The 21,088-nt window shown below is 36.1% G+C and overlaps 2 protein-coding genes across 12 annotated transcripts; one reads left to right on the top strand and one right to left on the bottom strand.

The window, feature by feature from the left end:
* Positions 1–1,203: 1,203 nt before the first annotated feature.
* On the bottom strand, positions 1,204–13,165 carry itm2bb (integral membrane protein 2Bb). Of its 11 annotated transcripts, none has more exons than XM_081368840.1 (9): positions 12,728–13,121; positions 12,506–12,570; positions 12,323–12,425; positions 9,352–9,483; positions 6,936–7,046; positions 5,508–5,708; positions 3,417–3,527; positions 2,460–2,610; positions 1,204–2,203 (listed from the first exon to the last, which is right to left on the bottom strand). In XM_081368840.1, exons 3-9 carry the CDS (start codon positions 12,395–12,397, stop codon positions 2,115–2,117), a joined length of 870 nt encoding a protein of 289 aa, XP_081224966.1. In that variant the 5' UTR covers positions 12,398–12,425; positions 12,506–12,570; positions 12,728–13,121; the 3' UTR covers positions 1,204–2,114. The 11 variants fall into 11 exon arrangements, with proteins under 11 accessions (XP_081224966.1, XP_081224969.1, XP_081224972.1 ...); XM_081368843.1 differs by having other exon boundaries at positions 12,515–12,570; positions 12,728–12,859; XM_081368846.1 differs by lacking the exon at positions 12,506–12,570 and having other exon boundaries at positions 13,105–13,162.
* Positions 13,166–15,951: 2,786 nt separating this feature from the next.
* On the top strand, positions 15,952–19,821 carry med4 (mediator complex subunit 4). The gene is made up of 7 exons (XM_081369649.1): positions 15,952–16,172; positions 16,487–16,553; positions 16,824–16,994; positions 17,566–17,623; positions 18,357–18,443; positions 18,593–18,724; positions 19,182–19,821. Exons 1-7 carry the CDS (start codon positions 16,102–16,104, stop codon positions 19,352–19,354), a joined length of 759 nt encoding a protein of 252 aa, XP_081225775.1. The 5' UTR covers positions 15,952–16,101; the 3' UTR covers positions 19,355–19,821.
* Positions 19,822–21,088: the final 1,267 nt, after the last annotated feature.

Consider the following 21,088-nt stretch of genomic DNA (forward strand, 5'->3'; position numbering starts at 1 on the left):
TTCAATCTGGCTCATAGTTTCTGCTCCTCTGACTGAGTCAGCCGAACGCTCATTTTTTTGTCTTTAGCTGTTGCTGGTTAACCAGTCTGAAGGGAGCCGTTCGGGGCTTTGACAGATATTATCTCGGAGGAAACCTCAAAGTCTTCAGGTCATAAACATTGTCCGCCATCTTGTTTATGAATGCTGAAATTTCTACATCCTCAGTCCAGTATCTTCAAATAAATTTCACCTTTTCAAACAGCCTTTTTAATGAAATGAGCGACAGCTGTCGGTTTGGCTAAAGTAATTTGAACTTTGGAAAATAAGTACACAAGTTTTCAGTTGTGATATCTCAGACATGAATGTTTTGTTGTAGCATGTACTTAGGGCGATGTATACAAGTTTACAGTCCGTCTTCATTTTATTCTGTTAAATGAAAGTCCGTTAACTTTTAGTTCAACAATGCAGGAATTTGCTTTCACCACCAGAGGGGGCATTTGAGCTCTTCGAGCCACAAAACCCAGGGGAAGTGGTTAGTTTGAGAGGCTGCAATGGCTCTGCAGTGAGCACCACTCGAGTTAGTTTGGTCTCTCAGAAGTACGTGTCCTGCTTGGGCGTAAATGCCATGCGACTAAAATGACATTCTCTCAATGTTGATGCTGACACATGCCACACAAAGTATTTACATATCAGGGGAATGAACCTACAAATTGCTTGCTTATAGTTGTCTCTGCATGTTAGGCTGGGATCGGATTAAATATTTTAACATTATCTTCAACGAATGACCACATACAATGTCTATTACTGGGTAAATAATGAATGTCCAAGGAGCCAGGACCAAAATTCGAAGACCACGAGACAGTCTGACCCATGATTTTCTTTTTATATTTTTGAAAGAAGTCTCAGATGTCATAAATGCTGCAGTTATTTGATCAAAAATGCAGTACAAACACGAATATTGTGAAATATTATTACAATTTAAAGTTGTTTTTCTATTTTAAAATGCAATATATTTCTTGTGATGCAAAGCTGAATTTTAGCAGCCATTCAGTATCACATGACATATGGAAACTTCTTCCAGGATTCTTTAATGAACAAAAAGAAGAAAAGAAACACCTTTTATTTGAAATAGACATCTTTTGTAACGTTATAAATTTCTTTATATATACTTTAATTTTTTAACAGTAGTGTATCTTGACAAACTTAAAATAAACATGACAAACATTTTGTAAGATTTTTCTGTTTATTTATTGTTTTCTTAGATGGAGTTCATTAGCTTATGACTAAAGACAGACAAGTGTAAAGTTTAGGATCTTGTTTAAAGGCAGCTAGTATACAAATTAGCATATTTTAGCAAAGAACAAAAAACTATTTCAGGTTTGTGGTAATTTAAGCATTTTTAAGTTATATACTCATTTATTTGACTGAAAGTGATCTGTATGAATGGTTATTGATCCCATTTAAAACAGAATAGTTCTTCAATACCTCAAATTGTGACATTATGGCCTGGTTCCACAAAAAGGGCTTAGATTAAGCCAGGATTAGGCCTTTATAAACATGCCTTTATATTAAAAAAAATTACTGGTGTGCTTCTTTGGACAACATAATGGCACTGACATATTTTAAGAAACATCAGTGCAAGTTGCTTTCAGTTAAAACAGCTCAAACCTGCATTTTAATCATGGGACTCTTAAACCTTGTCTGTGAAACCGGAGGTATGCATTTTAGCACTGCAACATTGTGATCCTGATTATAAAGTAATTTACTGACACCTTGAATACAGTAGAAGTTGCAAATGTGAAAAAACAAAAGACCTAAAACTTTTTCAGCAAACTCATTAATTAATAAAGTACTTGCTGTCTAAATGCTGATCAGATTTCTATATGCGCTAAAATCACTATTGTTAGTCCTTTTTGTTCTTGTGCACATTGTGACTCTTTATTAAGTTTAATATTCCTAAAAGAGCATAAGACACACAAAAAATAGCACAACTCTTTGTGCAGAAAAGACAATTTCACATTTTAGATGTAAAAAAAGGCTTATGAAAAGCTGAAAAACAAACAGCTACACTGAATTAAAGAAAGTGTTGAAGATCTGCTGCCGTGTCAGAGACACCCATGTGCGATTCTCGTTCTTCACGGCTCGCAGATCGAAGTCTCCACAACAAACTTGTTTTCAAAATGGCGGATCTTGTGGCAGTTCAGAGCCTCACGCTTCTGCATACCTGTAGAGAAGCACATTCAGCTTTCAGAAGTTTGAAAGTATGCAGCAGCTATGATGTAAAACTGGATCTTACATGTATTCAGTTTATGGCAGGCCAGCACATGTCAAATGTACATGCTTATACAGTGAACATAACGAGAGGAAATACTGTCCTTTTCACTTATGCCCGTATTTGTGCTTAAAACTTGAGTTTATGCATAGACAAAACCACTGTTTCCTGTAAACACAGTCTTATCAAAGTGTTTGTGTACACTTGCCCAGTATGGTCTCTCTGCGCTGCAGTCTGTACGTGTCTTTGTCACTGCACATGTTATTGATGTAATAGCCCAGATCACTGGTGCTGTCCAGCTTCTCTGTCACCATCATCTCTTCATGCACCAGGTACGACTGAGGAAGATATATTCCTGCCTGCAAAAAACACCCAGAGAACGTGAACCTAAGGCCCGGGACACGCTGAGCCGATGTCAAATAACTCTCGGCAACCAAAGATGACTATTGTCGCCTCTCGTCGGCTGCATCACAAAAAAAGGGATAACTGGCAATGTATCAGCAGGTATCAATCTATTTTCGTCATTCAAAAAGGGAAACCCTGTAAAATATAATATGATCAATAAGTAATGATAACGTGTTTTTACATTGCTTTAACTCATCAACACAAGTTAAGCAATTTTAACTTGTTTTTTTTAAGTTATTCAAGATTTTTTTTAAGCCAGTTTAACGTAATTTAAGTTGAAATGACTTAAACATCCAAGTTGATTGAACTTAAAAAATTAATATACACAAACCAAAAACAGCAGCGCTTGTTTACCAGTTTGAATATCAATAATGCTGATCACTTCTTCATTCTAGTCGGCTCATGTTATTATGAAAATATTTGTGCATTCGAATGCTTCGGTAAGATCTTGGAAAACTTGACTTTATAACTCGCTTTCATTACTTTCGCTTTTATTCTCATGCAACAGCCAATCAGAGTTCTCTCTCTCATCGAAGGCACTGACGCCGATTCAACATGCTGAATTAGCCCAAAAAACCCTGATGGCTTCCGATTAGAGCTGACGGAAAAACTAAGCCAACCAATGCTCAAAAAAACGGCCCGACGGCTGAACGTTGTTTTGTGTGTCCTGGGCTTAATGTCTGAAATGCATTTGTGTGAAAAAAAAAACAAGAAGTTAGAACCACTTATTGACATGGATTCACAGCGTCTCCTTGTTTACCTTGATGTTGACCAGGAACTCATGGAAATCTTTGGGTGGCATGACGACGGAGGTGTTCAGGGCGATGATGTAGCATTTGTTCAGATTCAGGTCGAGATAAGCAGTCAGCCTCTGACAGCAAAGAATGACATACAGGTTTATTCACATGGAACCAGAGACATGCACTTAAGACTGACAACATTATTTTACTATTATAATATAAGATGTAACCAATTATTCAAGATTTAGGGGGGCTAGAAGTAAAAATGTAAGAACTGGTCAATGAAAAATCCATATTGATAATCTAAATATGTCAAGACTTTTTTCTAACAAAAACTGTGGCGATATTTGCAGCATTTTAGTGTTGTTTAGCATTGAAAACCCATAAATAATCATGTATTTATGTAAGTAGTATTTGTAAGAGTACAGTGAGAGTACAATTACATCAATGTAAAAAAGTTTGGGGTCTGTAAGATTTTGTACGCATTTATTTGATCAAAATACAGTAAAACCATAATATTTTGAAATACTATTACAATTTAAAATGAGTGTTTTTTTTATTTAATTCTATTATAATATGTAATTTATTCCTGTGATGGCAAAACTGAATTTTCAGCATTATTACTCAAGTCTTCACAGTTACATGATCCTTCAGAAATAATTCTAATATGCTGATTTGCTGCTCAAGAAACATTTCTTATGATTATCAATGGTGAAAAGAAAAGCATTTTTTTTTAAATATAAGTCTTTTGTGACGTTTGTCTTTATAGTCACATTTGATACATTCAGTTCATCCTTGCTGATTAAAAGTAGTCACTTCTTTCAACAACAAAAAAAAGTCTTCCAGATCCAAACTTCTCTGAAAACAGTTTTTTTGTGGTTTTGGGATAAAATCACATATTATAATTATTGCACATAATATATACTGAAGGGGAAAATTCTGGAATCCCATGTCTCTTCAATATATCTATATCCTTTTGAGTGATTTGATGAGTGATTTACATTTATGATTTATAATCAACGTATTAATTAATGATCAATATTTCTCCTTAATACATTATGTGAGTGTGATTACCAAAATGTTCTTTTCAGGTATTCTTTCATGTCTGTATTAAATATCTAAGAGGTGACCGAGGGTCATTTAGCCCGGCTTCCAGAAATGAAATATGGACTTGTTTTGTAAGGATTGAGAGAGGCCTCTAAACATGCGTCAATACATATATCTGTGTTTCTAGCTTACCCTGACAGCTATAGGTCACAGGGGTCATTGCAATCAATAGTTTAAGTGACCTTTTTTTTTGTTAAAGTGTTTACTGTTCAATATTAAAGTATCCTCTCACTGAGAGAAAGAACATGTTATCTTGATGTTTTGGGAAGAGTCTCCTGTTTATAGTTAGAGCCAAACCAAATCCGACCTTGAAGGAGCTAGTATTACTGTGTTACAGGTTACAGGTTAAGGAACAACTGGCATTATTGGAGACTGACTGACTGTTGTTCCGGACAAGCTTGCGCCCAGAAACGCTGTTCTGATCAATGGAGATATGCTTCTGTCATTTCTTAGCCAGAATCATTCTACCAAAGGCAATGACGTAGCTTAGACCTTGGTGAAGGGTATAATTGCTGTGATTTTTGTTAATGTAAAACATTACATTATCAATGCATTATGATGTAAAACATCTTCATTCATCATATCTGGTTCGGGGTCTTTAACTGTTTTGTCCTCAACAATACTTTTTGCGCATTAATATCTAAGAGATTGAACATTTTAGAAAACCAGTCCAATCCCCACTCAGTTTACAATGGATACAAATACAGGACATTTGAACACAGTGATCATTTTGTTACTAATGATTTAGGAATTTTGATTAGCTAATATTGCTTTTCCCCCTTCAGGTTAGCATTTTTTTGCAGAACATTTTTGAAAATACTACAAAAAAGCAAATTGCCACAAATATAGTGGCGATTGGTTGAATTTGCATTAATACACTAAATGATGATATGTGTGTGGTGGTTGTGGCTGAACACTGTGTGTGTGTGTGTGTGTGTGTGTGTGTGTGTGTGTGTGTGTGTGTGTGTGTGTGTGTGTGTGTGTGTGTGTGTGTATTTTTGCACCATTTTGAAGTCGTGCAGGATGCCAGCTGGATCGCTGTCCTTGAACTCGGGCACTGGCACTTGGATGAGCTCCACCTCATCGTCTTCGAAAAAGCTCACATTCTCGTCAATCTGCCTCAGCGGCATTCCCACCTCCACCTCCTCATCAAACTCATAGTCTTCCTCAAAGTACTTCATCCCACAGACAAACACCTCCTCCTCCTGTTGGGTTAGAAATACATATAGAGTAAAAAACAAGCATGTTTATGTCTGCATCAACATTTCCAAGAACATTTGGGTATACACTTCCCTGCCACAAATAATGGTGATTGGTTGAATTTGCATTAATTCTTGCAATCACAAGATCGCAAAATCGATGTTTTATGAAAACTATGATGACAAATGTTTGTCAATGACCTTTTTTATGACTAATGCTGTGACTAATGACTAACGCTGACCACGGAGACTGGAGATTTCAATATTGTTGCAATCGCTTCGGATAGCAAAAATAAATAAAATAAGACGAGTGTGCAAATGATTTGGTGAAAAGCAGAAGGACATCACAGCCATTCCTTTCAAAAACAACAACTAGAGAGTGTATTTGTGTCTGTGTGTGTGTGTGTTAGGGGTGGGAATCACAGGGTACATTACCTCACGATACGATACAGCAATTCTGCGATAATCAATATATTGCTAGACAATCCTAAAATGATACATCACGATATCTGTCTAACTATGAAAACAAAATGCCCGTGAAAAGGGTAAGTGCGGGTTTTCTTTATTCAAGTTTAAACTGTTAGAAAATCTATATTCAATCTATAAATTTAATTGAACATTTTCAATGAGATCAGGGTGATGGTGTTGCAAGTGGCTTTGCATGTTTGTGGTTTTACGCGTGTGCTTTACTTTTACCAGGCAGTTCTTGTATATCGCGTACTCTTTGTCGATTTTATTTGTCCCATCAATGCTATAAAAGCCGAAGCGGGTCTAGACTTTAGACTTAAACGTGGCTGGGGCATCTATTATTTTACTCACCCTGCTATCCGCCATCCCGTTAAAAACCTACTTTTCTTAGGCTGTTCACGTTTCCCTCATTCATGTGTTGAGCGCCACCTCGAGGAGCCATGAATTAGTGATGCAGGGAGCAGGGAAATCTATTTAGAGCGCCTTATTTTATCAATTTAAATATGATATTTGGCGGCAACGTATCAAAATCAGACCGACTCCATTTGAGATATTCTGCTCAAATTAAAGTGTAATCTGCTCAGTCTGTGTTCCTTCATGAGCATAAATAAATCCAAACATGGATCTCGACTATATTTGTGATTATAAGGTTGACAAAAATGACATGACTAAAACTAAATGAAAAATATAGCAGACGAACAACACTACTGATGATATGTGTGTGGTGGTTATGGCTGAACACTGTGTGTGTGTGTATTTTTGCACCATGTTGAAGTCACGCAGGTTGTCAGCTGGATCGCTGTCTCTGAACTCGGGCATTGGCACTCGGTTGAGCTCCACCTCATCGTCTTCGAAAAAGCTCACATTATCAGGTTTCTTAGGGAAAAACAGCAAAGCTTGATACAGAATGAACTTACAGGAACAGATCTATAAATGTCCTGCTGTCTGAAGTAGAGATCGACTGATATTCATTTTTTATAACCGATACAATACCAATTATTTGCATGTTTATGTGCCCGATAACCAATATATAGAACTAATAGCTATTTATTTATTTATTTATAGTTTATTTACTGTAATTTCTGAAATTTCACTCCCTCCTAGCATACAAAACAAAACGATTCTACATCAATAAATGGAGTCTGAAAGTCTGAAATATGAAAAAATATATGGTCACAATTATAGCATGTTAAAATCATTCGAACAAATAAAAATAAAAAAAGCATAAAAAAATCTAAACCGCCTGAATAAAAAACATTACTAATTTAGTGTATCTTAATTATCCTAGTTGCATCTTTTTATTTATAACAAATAACAATAGCATTAATATTAACAACAGGTAAAATACATTTACAAAATGTAATGGTTCAAATGGAAAACATTAATAAATGACAGAGAAATCTATCAACTCCCCATAAATATAATAGGCATAAATCTAAGTATTTGTTTTAAAAGGTTTATGTGTTGTTTGCGCTGTTTTTATCTGTGCGTTTATACAGAACTTCTCTCGCGGCTTCTGAAACGAGTGGATTGTGTTAAAAGCTGCATACGGTGGCCATGCTGGAGCATGAACGACTTTACAAGACTAATGACGAGCATAGACAAGAGAGAGGGAATTCAATTCAGCGCGTTTATTTACAACATGCACTCATTCATGGCTGTTATATTTAATTCATGTAAACTTGCATCTTTATTGGGACAGGGACTTGACCGATTCCGTAAGTTCATATCTATTTTTTAGCGCCAAGTTTAAACTACATATGAAGCATTTAAGTTACACATCTCATTTTGTTTTTATTAATTATTATTAATTATTAATTCAGTTTATTAATGAAGGGAGACAAGTTATTTTACCTTTGAACACCGTTGTTGACTCATCTCCCCCTCAGACACAACGCTGTAACGGCTTTAAAGGGTTAGTTCACCCAAAAATGAAAATTCTGTCAGTAATCACTCACCCTCATGTTGTTCCAACCCCGTAAGACTTTCGTTCATCTTTGGAACACAAACTAAGATATTTTTGATGAAATCTGAGTGCTGGATCACTCCTCCACAGGCTTATGGACACTATAACTTGCTGGCCCAGAAAATGTATAAAAGACATTGTTAATATAGTCCAAGTGACTCCAGTGGCTCAATCTTAAGTTTATAAAGCGACGAGAATACTTTTTGTGCGCAAAAACAAACAAAAATAACGACTTTATTCCACTTTTCATTTCCTTCTCTCTGGACCTCGAGTCTTTTCACGTGTTTTTGCGTAGCGCATAGACTGTAGGTTGCACGTCACCACGTAGGCTCACTATTGGGCGACGCTGGTCATGTGTGTGATACGTGGTGACGTGCAACACAGAAGCGCTACGCAAAAACACTACATGAAAAGACTCGAGGCCCAGAGAGAAGGAAATGAAAAGTGGAATAAAGTCGTTATTTTTGTTTGTTTTTGCGCACAAAAAGTATTCTCGTCGCTTTATAAACTTAAGATTGAGCCACTGGAATCACTTGGACTATATTAACAATGTCTTTAATACATTTTCTGGGCCAGCAAGTTAAGGTGTCCATAAGCCTGTGGAGGAGTGATCCAGCACTCAGATTTCATCAAAAATATCTTAATTTGTGTTACAAAGATAAACGAAAGTCTTAGGTGAGGGTGAGTAATTACTGACAGAATTTTCATTTTTGGGTGAACTTACCCTTTAATTCTCACACGGCCACAAGATGGCGCCATTTATCGGTTAATCTGACATTACAAAACCGATACCCGATTATGGGAAAATGCTTAAATATCGGGAAAAATATCGGGAAACCTGATTATTGGTCGATCTCTAGTCTTAAGCATTCTGCCTTGTCTTGGAAGAAAACTTTTTCTCAAGATGTGATCACTTTATGAAGAAATGTATTTTCCTCTTTTAATACCAGTGACTTGTTTCTTAGAAGTTGCCACCGTGTAATGTAAAATCGGCGGCTTGCATCGTCGCACAAACATTTTTATTCTCTTTGCTATGTATTCTGGGTTGTATCTTGCATACTTTTAATCATGGTTGAGAATTGCTTTATGAAACAGGCTTAGACTGATTATGACATAAATATAAAAACTAATCAAAATAAAGATAAACAGTGACACAAGATGACAGGATGTTATGTTTTGTTTTTGATATCACCATGGTTACAGCAGTTATCTCACCTCCAACACATAATACCTATACAGGTAGGCTCCTCCCACAACTATGCCAGAGAGCACGAGAGCCAATCCCAGACAGAAGCACCAGCACCACACCTTAGACCGTTGACGCACCCCCACCGCTGCTTCAGGATCCTACCGGACAGATCACACAGTATAATGATGGTTAAAGTCACTTAATAACTCTAGATACACACACACTACCATTCAAATCTACTATTTGTTTTACTAGATTCAGCAAGGATGCAGTAAATTGATCAGAAGTGACAGTAAAGACATTCATAATGTTACAAAAAGATTTATATTTCAAATAAATGCTGTTCTTTTGAACTTTCTATTCATCAAAGAATCCTGAATTTTTTTTTATCATGGTTTTCACAAAAATATCAACCAAGAAGAAATTTTTCGACATTGATAATAATAAGAAATGTGCAATTATTTTGAGCACCAAATCAGCATATTAGAATGATTTCTGATGGATAAATGTGACATTGAAGACTGGAGCGCCTACTAAAAATTTAGCTTTGAAATCACAGGAATACATCACATTTTAAAAACATTAAAATAGAAAACAGTTATTTCAAATTGTATTAATAATATTTCACAATATTACCGTTTTACTGTATTTTCGATCAAATAAATGCAGGCTTGGTGAGCAGCATAATAAACAAGGCTTAGGCCTAAATCACAAGGACAGGTTAACAAGAGGATTAAAGTGGTTTCTTAGAAAAAGGGTGATTTTCAAAGAACTAAAGGACAAAACATGAATTTAAACAGAAATGATGACTAATTAAAGTTAAAGAAAAAAAAAGAAGAAAAAAAAAGAAGTGAGAATCTCTCTGTTTCTCTTTTCTGGTTTCAAGTCAAAATGTGTTAAAACAGTTTGGTATCAACTTCTGCAAAGTCACGAGGAGGAATAATCAGCAACATTTAATCCATATAACACTTATAACACTCACTCAAACAATAACTGCAGACAGAAGCTCACATATGAATCAAAAGAGAAAGTAAATCAAGTTGTTTCTATTTGAAGAGCAGAAGGGGAATTCAAGTGACTATCTAAACCTGAATAAAGAGACACAGACAACATTTATAATGCAGGAGTGAGATACTGCCCCAATAAATCATTTCATAGTGCTCTACTCATTTAATCCAAATAGTTTATCCTTATTCAATAACTTGTAGTGGAAAAGCAAAACCAGTTTTTAGACTTTTTGCACATTCTCTCATTGACGTAACCACACAGAATGGCCTTAACCAGGAAGTTAAGAGTCTTTTTAAAGCTTCTAGAAACTTTGGCTTCAGTCATTTCCTGATTCTACAGAGAAATCATATCAAATATTGTTCTATATTGCATGCTTCTATTTTGCACTTTGGGATCTTCTTTTGTATTCTTGGCTTGCAGCCCTGACTCCTTTTGCAATACACTCATTATCATAAACATGTTTGAGAGTGCACACATCAAACATGCCTCAACAAGTCTGTCTTTCACAACCCATGAAAAGTCTCCTGGTACTACTAATAATGTGTGCTGTGAAAAACACAGCTAAACTATGTCTGGAAGAATCCCATTCGTAGAAATTCAACTGTGTTTACTGCTTCCAACTCACAAAACACAAGAACGTCTTGGGCTACCACCACACAGACATTTGAAGATGATTTTTTTCCAGTGTCATAACCGATTAATTCAATAGTGAAATGCAAACGAATTTTATTTACTTCCCTCCCTAATCGCAAACACAAGAAATAAAGTTGCAAAAGGTTCTTTATAGTGGAAAAGGTTCTTCTTCAGATTATTACTTCAGTTCTTCACACACAAAAAGATTAACTGAATAGAAGAAATGGTTATTCCATGGCATCGCTGCATCGTTTTTTGGAGTGCAATATAGGCTACTTCTGTAAATAAATATAATATAAATTACCATACTATCATTTAATATACAAGTGGATATTTATCACATCCATGGTTATTTATTTAAATATTAAGTTATTATTCATTTAATTAAAATAAATTGTCATATTTGAAAGCACTAAACTAAGTGATAAACCTCTGTAGTCATGTTTAACATGGGTAAATTTCGCTCTACACTTCCTGTTAAGTGGTCTATCGATGTTATTCTATTCTGTTCACAGAACTGAACATATTCAATCCCTTCGGATTGAAATCTCACTTGAGATGGCAGAATACCATGTGACGTCCGAATGAAATGCGTTTAACCATCTCTGTTTTTTTCTGGGTTTTTCTTATTTCGAGGCCCCCTGGCAAAGGCCCCTGCGCACTTGCCCATACAGTCCATCCTTGATTGGATCAGTTTACTTTTGTGGATAGTCTAAACAAATCGATTTTAAATTGTTTGTATTTGTGAGGACATTTTCAGATATTTGGTCCTTAGCCTATACAGTATGTACACAGAAAAAGACTTTATGCCATCTGTATCTTACTTTCCTTCCTATTTGAAAGGGCACATTCTATCATTAAAATACAATGAGAGCAATTCTCTATCAGCATTCAGATATAATAACCAAAAAGTGGTAGTGAGAAAAAAAAATCACATTGTGTAATTACTTTCCCAAAAGTTAAAATTGAACATGAAATATTAATCGAAGAATATATTTGTATATAATAAATACTATAAAATAATAGTATTTCATATTATTGCAGTAATTTTTGCCAGGGTATATATGGATGAGTGATTATATCCGTCTTTGACAAGCTTTGGGCCGTCAGCCATTTTATATAACACTTTCACTGAACTGATCAAAGTCTGTTAAAACCATAGACTGTAAAAAATAGGTTAAAACTTAAACAAAGAAACACACACTTATGCATTTGAGATAGTCTAGCTACTTCTCTCAAGATAATATAAGAACAACGAGCACACATTACCAGCCTTTTTGATTAAAATAATTAAGACATTATTGGACGTAATATTCCTAATTCAATAAAAGTGAGCAAGATTTGTTAATAACGTACCTGTACATCAGGAATGAGGGTTTCCTTCTTCGGATCCTTTAGGGCGAGAGCCGTGTTAAAAGAAACTTTAACCATACTGAAAGGTCTCTGTAAGTTGTTGTTACTGTGAAAGCGAAAGAGAAGTGAGACAAAACTGAGAGCGTTTAGTTTCCTGATCAGCAACAATGTTTGTGTGTGACGCACATGACAGACCACAACAGAGGCTCCACTGCCTCTAGTGACAACTACCAGAAAATCAACTACAACACCTGGAAATAACACAGAAATAATTACTAGAAGATTACTACCTTTCGTTACTTGTAAATGTGGAATAGATAATCCAGTAAGCCTAGTATACAACAACAACAACAACAACAACAACAACAACAGCTAACAAATGGAATAGTTTATGCATGGAAGCTATACCTTTGGGGTTCAAGATGACTTAAAACTATTTAAAATAAGACAAAACACGCTTTGAAATAAGCTACATTTAAATTATTATCATTTTAATGAAAATTATTTTAGTTACTTATTTTAACGCACTCCTACTTCTGTAAATTAAAAAAAGTGGAGGGGGCCTTTATGTTGTGGCCAGTATGAGGCCTTATCAAAAAGGTTGAGAACCGGATACAACTGTATAATAATAATAATATTTATGCAAATATTCTTATCGAGCTATCATCAAAAACAAATGTGGTTGGCTATCTTCACCCGCGCTGAGTAATTAACATAACCAGCTACTGTTACACCAGCATAATTGTAACCGGGTTTATGTTCTTCGTCGTTTACTCTATTATTACCCCGCAGTTTGCGTTCCCACGCAAATCCAGGGGCACGTTCAAGTTCAAAACGGTGCGCAACGTTTTGCTACGGTTTCCGGGTTGAACGTCATGTTTCCTGGAAACGGCGTGCACCGGTGTGCAACGGGGTTTGAGATACGTTTTCTCTTGTTTGGTGGGTGTGTCAGAACTGCAGTCCAATCAGCAGCAACATGTATATAAAGCACGCGGTATTAAAGTGATTTTAATCATAGTTATAGGACATGCAGAGCAAATTAAAATTTTCTAGTGGTATATTCTAGTGGACTAGTGATGGGGACGAGACCGCCTATGCCAAATCCGAGTCAAGACCGAGTCTTTGAAGGAACAAGTCCGAGTCGAGTCCGAGAAAGCAGAAATCGGTCTCGAGACCGGACTCGAGTACAGTTGTTTATATTTTTAGCTTCATTGCAAGTGTATGAGATTTGGTATAGAAATAAACAATGGTAATTAAGTGCTTTTCCTAAAAATGAGAAAGAAAATACAGGGTAAACAGTATGAACTACAAATAAAGTCAGTATGTGAGGCTAAATAGATGTGTTTTAGTCTGAATTAGGTAAGATGTGTGCTTCCATTTCAGTTTCCACAAATCCCTTCACTCGATTGGGATGTTCTCTTTTGTTCTGGGCGGCAAGTGCAGTAACATCGGGCATATTTTGTAGTGTTAAACACATTTATACCGACTTCATCAGGCTCAGAAAATTATTCACAAAGAACACAAAGAATGGCCTTCTCAGCTGCCATAGTTGCAACTCTTGCGTCATCAGAACAGTGTGTTCAACGCATCACCGTTTCTGTTTAAAAAACGTTGTGCAACGTTTTGTCGGGGCTGAACGCAGCCCTGTTTTGAGCTCGGACAGACACTTCCTGTTGTAATGTCCAGCTGGCAGTGTTTCAGAGCTCCGTACGTTAATGGAGCGTTTCAAAGTGTTTGAACTTGGACTCAAATTTAAAGAAATGCGGTCAGTGCTTAACTAAAGGAGTTAAGTGAAGTTGGCAATATTCACATAGGCTATACGAACTTCCCTATTCTTGAGTTAAACGTTGTTAAAACACAAACGACACTATTTACAATCACAGTAACCTAGACTACAACCCGATTCTCATCAAAACAAGCTTTATAATATAGGCTAAATTGATCTCTATGAGCAGGCGGTTGAGAGACTAGTTCAAAGGGACCGTCTGCAAAGTGCAATATAACCCAAAAACGACTACAGCATCAACTCACAGTCAAAAATACAAAAATAGTCATTAACTTCAATGTTACAAACATCAATGGTGACCCGTGTTGGTCATACTACACTGCTTTTGCCCATTTTATATTATGAAAAATATTCAATAACTTCACTGTAACACACCAAATTTAGTTCTGCTCTAATGTTGGTTATAGGACTACAACAATTAGTTTGGGAAGTAACTGCACATAAAAAATAAGTATAGGCCTATTCTTTACACAAATTATATTGGTACTGTAGGCTACGCAGCTTTTGCATTATATTTGCTTACTGAATTTGATGGCATTACACTGTAGGCTACACTGTAAGCCTACACTTCACACAGTGTGAAGTTATTTAATATTTTTTTCTAAAAAGGGTGAAGTTATTGCTTTTATTTCATAATAAATAATCATAAAAATTCTGCATTTTTTATCAAACTAAGTAATGTAGAATAACCAGCAGGAGAGCAGTGATGTGTGAGCTAAATTTGGTGACAATTCTGCACATTTTATATTATTAAACATATTCAATAGATTCACTGTGACACACTGTAGGCTACTGACAGTAAGCACTGACCGCATTTCTTTATATTTGAGTCCAAGTTCAAACACTATGAAACGCTCCATTCACGTACGGAGGGAGCTCTGAAACACTGCCAGTGGGACATTACAACAGGAAGTGTCTGTCCGAGCTCAAAACAGGTTTTGCGTGGGAACGCAAAAGTTTTGCGTGGGAACGCAAAGTTTCTCGTGGGAACGCAAAAGTTTCTGGTGGGAACGCAAAAGATTTGAAAAAAATAAATAATAAATAATAATTTCCACCACCACGTCCCGTTTAGGGGCTCCGTACTTTCCCCCTCGACTCTGTATCGTAAAATGGTTCATTACTCGAAGCTTTTCAACACGTTGTACACTAACGACATCTTGTGGTCAAAAGGTGGAAAAGCTGCCCTTCTGTCACAGAAGACCTTTTTTATTTTTTATTTTTATTTAATAAATCACTTTCTGCTCTGTAAACCACAAAGCAATACAATTAATCATCATAATTCAAGTGTTAGTGTTGATGTAGTTCTTATACAATGTATGAACAAACAACTGTAAGAATTAAGTCATGAAAAAAATAATAATGGGACTAATTCACTTGTACAGAAACAATTCTTATGAATCTGCTTTGATCTACAAATGCAGCCTTATTCACATAAACTTTAGCCTCAGTCCTAATCCTACGAGTTCATAGGCAAGGCTCATGTAGGCATATATAATCAAAATTTAAAAAGAATTGTTGTGGAATGGTGAAGTGCTTGTGAACTGGGGAGCTGATATTTTACACATACATTTTTGTGGGTAATTTAATAAATTAATGTTTTTTTTTTTAATTAAGAAACCGGACTTGTTCAACAGGGCTAGTCTATTTCTTTTCTTTTTTTACTACTACCGAAGGCAAGGGTATGACACTCGAAACCTGCTCAAGGGGTTCGCGCTATTTTTGAATCTGATTCTGAATCCGAAGCAGTCACGTGACTGTGTGTGGAAACGAAGCTTCGAACGTCACATAGCACGTGGTTATGGCAAAACGATACACTTCTTCAATGTGTGATGTTTTTTTTTTTTTTGATACAAGACATTCTCTGATACAAGCTTCGAAGCCTCGGTGCCGAACGTCACATCACTAGCATTTTGGTCCTACTGCCAACAGGCGTCACTGTTTGACACATGCGTTTGCTTTTCATTTCTCACGCATGCGCAAGTGAGGAGAAACAGTCATGGCGGCGGCAGAGAAGTCCACGAAAGAAAAGCTTTTATCCACTCTGGATGATATTGAAGTTTTATCCAGGTTTGTCGTCATATATTTTGCACATTTAGATGAAGAATACGTTAACCATTTGTGTGTTGTTGTTTGTTTTAGCTGGCACAAAGCAGAATGATAATAAACTGCTTACGTTAGTTCGTTCATTCATGAGATTTCCAGTGATTTCTGCTAACAGTTGCTGGATTAACGTTAGTTAATACTTGAATAAATAAAGTCCCAGTCTCTCTTGTCCACCCCAGCCTACTGTTTTTACTCCTAGTAATACACTTAATATACACTACTACTGTTCAGACACACGGCTCTTCTTTCGTTCTTTTATTTTCTCTTTTCTGTTGCAGAGAGCTGATAGAGATGCTAGCACTGTCCAGGTCACAGAAACTGCCCCAGCCTGGAGAGGACACACAGGTGAGAGACACTGTTTACACACACACACACACACGCGCGCGCGCGCGTATAGACAATATTCAATCAGTGACTGAGACAACACTGAGATCTCAAGTAGAAGTGAATTCACTGATATTTACAGGCTTTAAAGTTCTGATGAAAAATCCGGAAAAGTCATGCAGTTACATGCTTTAAAGTAACTTAAATTAAATTACATTTGCTAAAACATTTCATTAGAGTCAGTAATAAAATGATGAATTAGTATATATATGCTGCTGATTCTGTGAACAGATACTGGAGCTGTTAGTGCAGAGAGATAAAGAGTTCCAGGAGCTGATGCAGACGGCGATGGAGCAGGGCAGAGTTCACCAGGAGATGCAGACGCTGGAGAAGGAAGTCGAGAAGAGAGACAGTGATATCCAGCAGCTCCAGAAACAACTCAAAGAGGCCGAGCACATACTGGTGACTGACATGAGTCAATGCACATTTCTTTTCAGTTACATTCAATTGTTTCAGCAATGTTGTTGGTATGCAAACCAAAATAGTTTATCACTTTATGGAAAAAAAAAAAGTATGCTTTGCAATTACAATAGTGTTAAAATATATATCTTTTATGATTTCTTTTTTTACGTTTGAAATAACTTTTTAATTTCCAGCTCTAACCACTGCTTTCTGTGTTGTGCATTTGATTTGAGGCACTCACATAAATCATTGGTCGTTTGAAATGACAGAACATTGCCAATGCATTTTGATTAAACTCACATTCTTGGACACTTTTAAGTATCCTGGTTATACATCTTATTTGTACGAACTAATAGAAATAACAGTAAAGTTTACTTAAGTACAAGAAACTAACCCTATAATCAGTGCATGTTGTTAATTAATATTGTTGTAATATTACTTGTTTGAGTATTTATACCGTAACAAAGACAACTTAAAATAAAGTGCAACCCATCCAATCTTTTTTTTATATATATATATAAAATGTGTTTGACCGAATCAGATAATAATTCTGTTTTTCATTCATCATCAGGCCACTGCTGTCTATCAAGCCAAAGAGAAACTGAAGTCTATTGAAAAGGCCAGAAAAGGTATTTTTGTGTGACACAAAATAAGTTTCACTGGGTCAAAATAAATTGCATTGTTGAGAGAGAGAGAAAAACCAGAAGTCGCATTGGTGTGTAAGTCACATTTTATTACACTCTGTAATAATAAAACAAAATATTGACAAAAATTATAAACATGTATTTTAGTAGTTCCCCTGAATCCACAACAAATCCTTTAAATTTGATTGTATTTAGAACAGAACAGGAAGGAAAAATTTGAGAATAAAACAACATAAATTTTAATGGCATTCATTATAAGCAACATTTATTATATACAGCAAGCTTAAACAAATTTATTCAAAGTGAAACTGAAACTACTGACGTTTAGGAAATGTGCTATACAAATAAATTAGGGTTATGTACCTCTCTTATTCAGCGCAAATCAAATTGTGAGTGCTTTGCGCATGTTTTGTTTGCTTGACATTAATTGCATTATATAAGTTGCTTTAGAATTCAAGTTGCAGCGTGTTTCAGGTAATAAAAAATGTGACTTATATTCCAGTGTATGTGTTCATTATCAGTAGAATTGATAGTCGTAAGACTGAAATGCAAGTAAATTGTAGTTTTTAGTTTTACTTGATATTTACTCGATATACCACAGTATCTACATATACATTTATGTATACATATTAATACACACAAATATACATATTTACATTTTAAAATCGAATTTCCTCAATGTTTCTTCTTTTTTGGTTGTTCTGTTTGTTTTGACTAGGGAGTATCTCTTCAGAGGAGATCATCAAGTACGCTCACAGGATCAGTGCCAGTAATGCAGTGTGTGCTCCTCTGAACTGGGTTCCAGGTAAACAGACTACTACTTTCTTCTACATCATGTTCTTCCTTTCCTGTCATTCCTATCTGACTTGATTTACTCTGAAACATTTCCAGTGACTTGATTGGCTTATGTCTTATTTTATTCTGTAAGCTCACATGATGTGCATGTGTGTGTAGGTGACCCCCGCAGGCCGTACCCCACTGATCTGGAGATGCGCAGTGGAATGTTGGGTAACATCAGCAACATGTCCACCAATGGAGTGAACGGACACCTGCCTGGAGATGCATTGGCTGCTGGGAGGTTACCAGGCAGGTTCACTCTTCTGTTTAGATGTTTGATTCATCTGTCCATGCTCTCTTCTCTTTTTAGTTGTCCTTATCATAAGCCCCTTTCGCACAGAGATTCCGGATAATGTGTCGCGGGATCTTTTGATTTTGGTTCATTCACACTGCCAGTGATTTTCTGGAATGTGATAAGAGGATGACAAACACATGCGTCATCACTACGACACACCCCTTACGGCATTAGTCCTGTCTTTTGTTTACACAGGCCGCGTTCCGGGACTGATTCCAGCGATGTCACTAGGTCCACATTCCGGGATCAATCCCGGGACGTGTTTGCGTTCACACAGAAGCCACTCTAGCAATTCAATGTCAGTTTTCTGGGATCAACGCTCTGTGTGAAAGGGGCTATATTGATTTTATAATGTGTGTGTGATTTATGTACTTTTTATTTGTTAATGTATATTTCTCCTTTCACTTTTAGATGTACTAACCCCACAGTATCCTTGGCAGTCCACTGATGTTTCCATGGGGATTCTGCCTCCTCACCATGGCAACGATTTTGGCCTGGAGCCACCTGGTCATAACAAAGAAAATGAAGATGATGTTGAGGCCATGTCAACAGATTCCTCCAGCAGCAGCAGTGACTCAGACTGAGTGTGTGTGCGCGTGTGCGTGTGTGTGTGTGTTTGAGTTTGTCCACCTGAACAGCTTGAAAGGTATGAAAGTATGTTGTCTGCATCAGTTTATCTTGTCTCTGTGATTGTGGAGATCCGGATGGCAACATAAAATACCTTGCAGAGGAGCAGAGGACCAAACCTACACAGGTCCTCTCTTAAGCAAAGCCTCATAAACCTGGATATGTTTTATCAATTTGTTTGTTTTTCATTCTCCAGATGCCTACAGTCATCATTTGTTTGCATAATTTCAATCCACTGGCCTCAAATGTCACCAGTGCATTGTTTTCATTGTGTGCAGCATGACAGACTCATTTGCATTTTGCATATTTGTAATCTAGTGAAGCGTTAATATCTGGTTTACAGTTGGAATATAAATAGCATTGTAAATACCTCTGAACTTTCAGACTCTGTAAATAAAAGTTTTTTTTTTTTTTTTTTTAAAGATTATGGTTTTGTTTTTTTACATAGTCTATTTTGTGTATACAGAAGGGCAGTGTTCTTTGTAAATGGTTTGTTTCCTCTCTGTAGCTGAAGTAAAGTAATATAGGAATGTGTCTGATTTAAATGACTTTTTAAGTCCAATTATCCTGTGTGTGTGTGTGTGTATATATATATATATGCACATATACATACACACACACGCATATATATTTGTCCCTGCTCTGTGCATTATCATTGCTCAGACTGTCAGCTTAAATGTATTACATTGCAAGGCAAAACAATATTATTCTAACATTCTGGTTAGGGTGTGTTCAAAACTGCATATGAATTCAGCCTGAACCCTTAAAACTATGATCATTTTTTCGGCCTTTGGTATCTATATTTAGTTTAAACCTCATATGTCTTAATATAAAATTCTAAAAATTCTCCTATTGACACTGCGCATTCAAGTCTAACTGTCAAAATTTCAATTATAGTTATTTGCATACTGAATATTGTTTATTTCTTTAAGCTGTATTGAGACTAGGCAACACGGGGCTCAGAATATGCTTGATCTAATTTATTTTGCACATTACTCTCTTTTAAAAGGTAGTTCTAAACTTCTGAATTAGTTTCTCTTTTTAGCTCTAAAATCAGTTTGCTGCCTTATTATATTGCGCACGATCATTGGGTTTAACAGTCCCAGTGTGCCGTTCTGAGCACTGAATTCTTTCTTTGTCCTCAGTAAATTTTATGAAGATATTTCTGGTCGTTCACAGCCACCAGATGGCGCATCAACACTAATTGGCCAGCACAGCATCTTAAATGATTTTATATCACACAAATGAATTCACCTGACAACCAGCTGAACACCCAAATCTTGTGTTATCATAACATACCAATTACATTTGATTTAAGTGTTTATCATATATAATGTGGATAAATTACTGACATTAGAAATGTCACAAATGTTCTACAAATGTAGAATTGGGCCAAAATCATCCATGACAATTTATTACAAATAAAATAATTGTTCATAGCGATAGTGGTAAATCAATGGCAGATTCAGAGAATTTAAAAGAGTGTCAACTATCCTAGATGTTCTTCATATGTTTAGTTCAGATCCGGTATAAAAGCACAGACTGGGTAAATTCAAAGAAGTCCATTTTTAGTCTAGTTTGCATCCAGCATGGTGAGTCAGTATGTGACTATTTGAAACAATGTGTACTAATGTCAAGTGTACCAATAGGTGAGCGAATGTGTCAGGGCACTTTAGAGATTTTCCTGCTTG

This window comes from Scardinius erythrophthalmus, assembly GCF_964197995.2.
Source record: "Scardinius erythrophthalmus genome assembly, chromosome: 6".
Lineage (NCBI taxonomy): Eukaryota > Metazoa > Chordata > Actinopteri > Cypriniformes > Leuciscidae > Scardinius > Scardinius erythrophthalmus.

Excerpts from the sequence above, each read along its gene's own strand:
- itm2bb (XM_081368846.1), bottom strand. The coding sequence starts at position 12,397 with ATGGTTAAAGTTTCTTTTAACACGGCTCTCGCCCTAAAGGATCCGAAG. Across the intron at positions 7,047-9,351 it reads ATAGGTATTATGTGTTGGAG|AAACCTGATAATGTGAGCTT; the intron begins GTGAGATAACTG and ends TTTTTCCCTAAG. Across the intron at positions 3,528-5,507 it reads TCCTGCACGACTTCAAAATG|AGGCTGACTGCTTATCTCGA; the intron begins GTGCAAAAATAC and ends CTTTGCTGTCAG.
- med4 (XM_081369649.1), top strand. The coding sequence starts at position 16,102 with ATGGCGGCGGCAGAGAAGTCCACGAAAGAAAAGCTTTTATCCACTCTG. Across the intron at positions 16,173-16,486 it reads GATATTGAAGTTTTATCCAG|AGAGCTGATAGAGATGCTAG; the intron begins GTTTGTCGTCAT and ends TTTCTGTTGCAG. Across the intron at positions 18,725-19,181 it reads GGCTGCTGGGAGGTTACCAG|ATGTACTAACCCCACAGTAT; the intron begins GCAGGTTCACTC and ends TTTCACTTTTAG.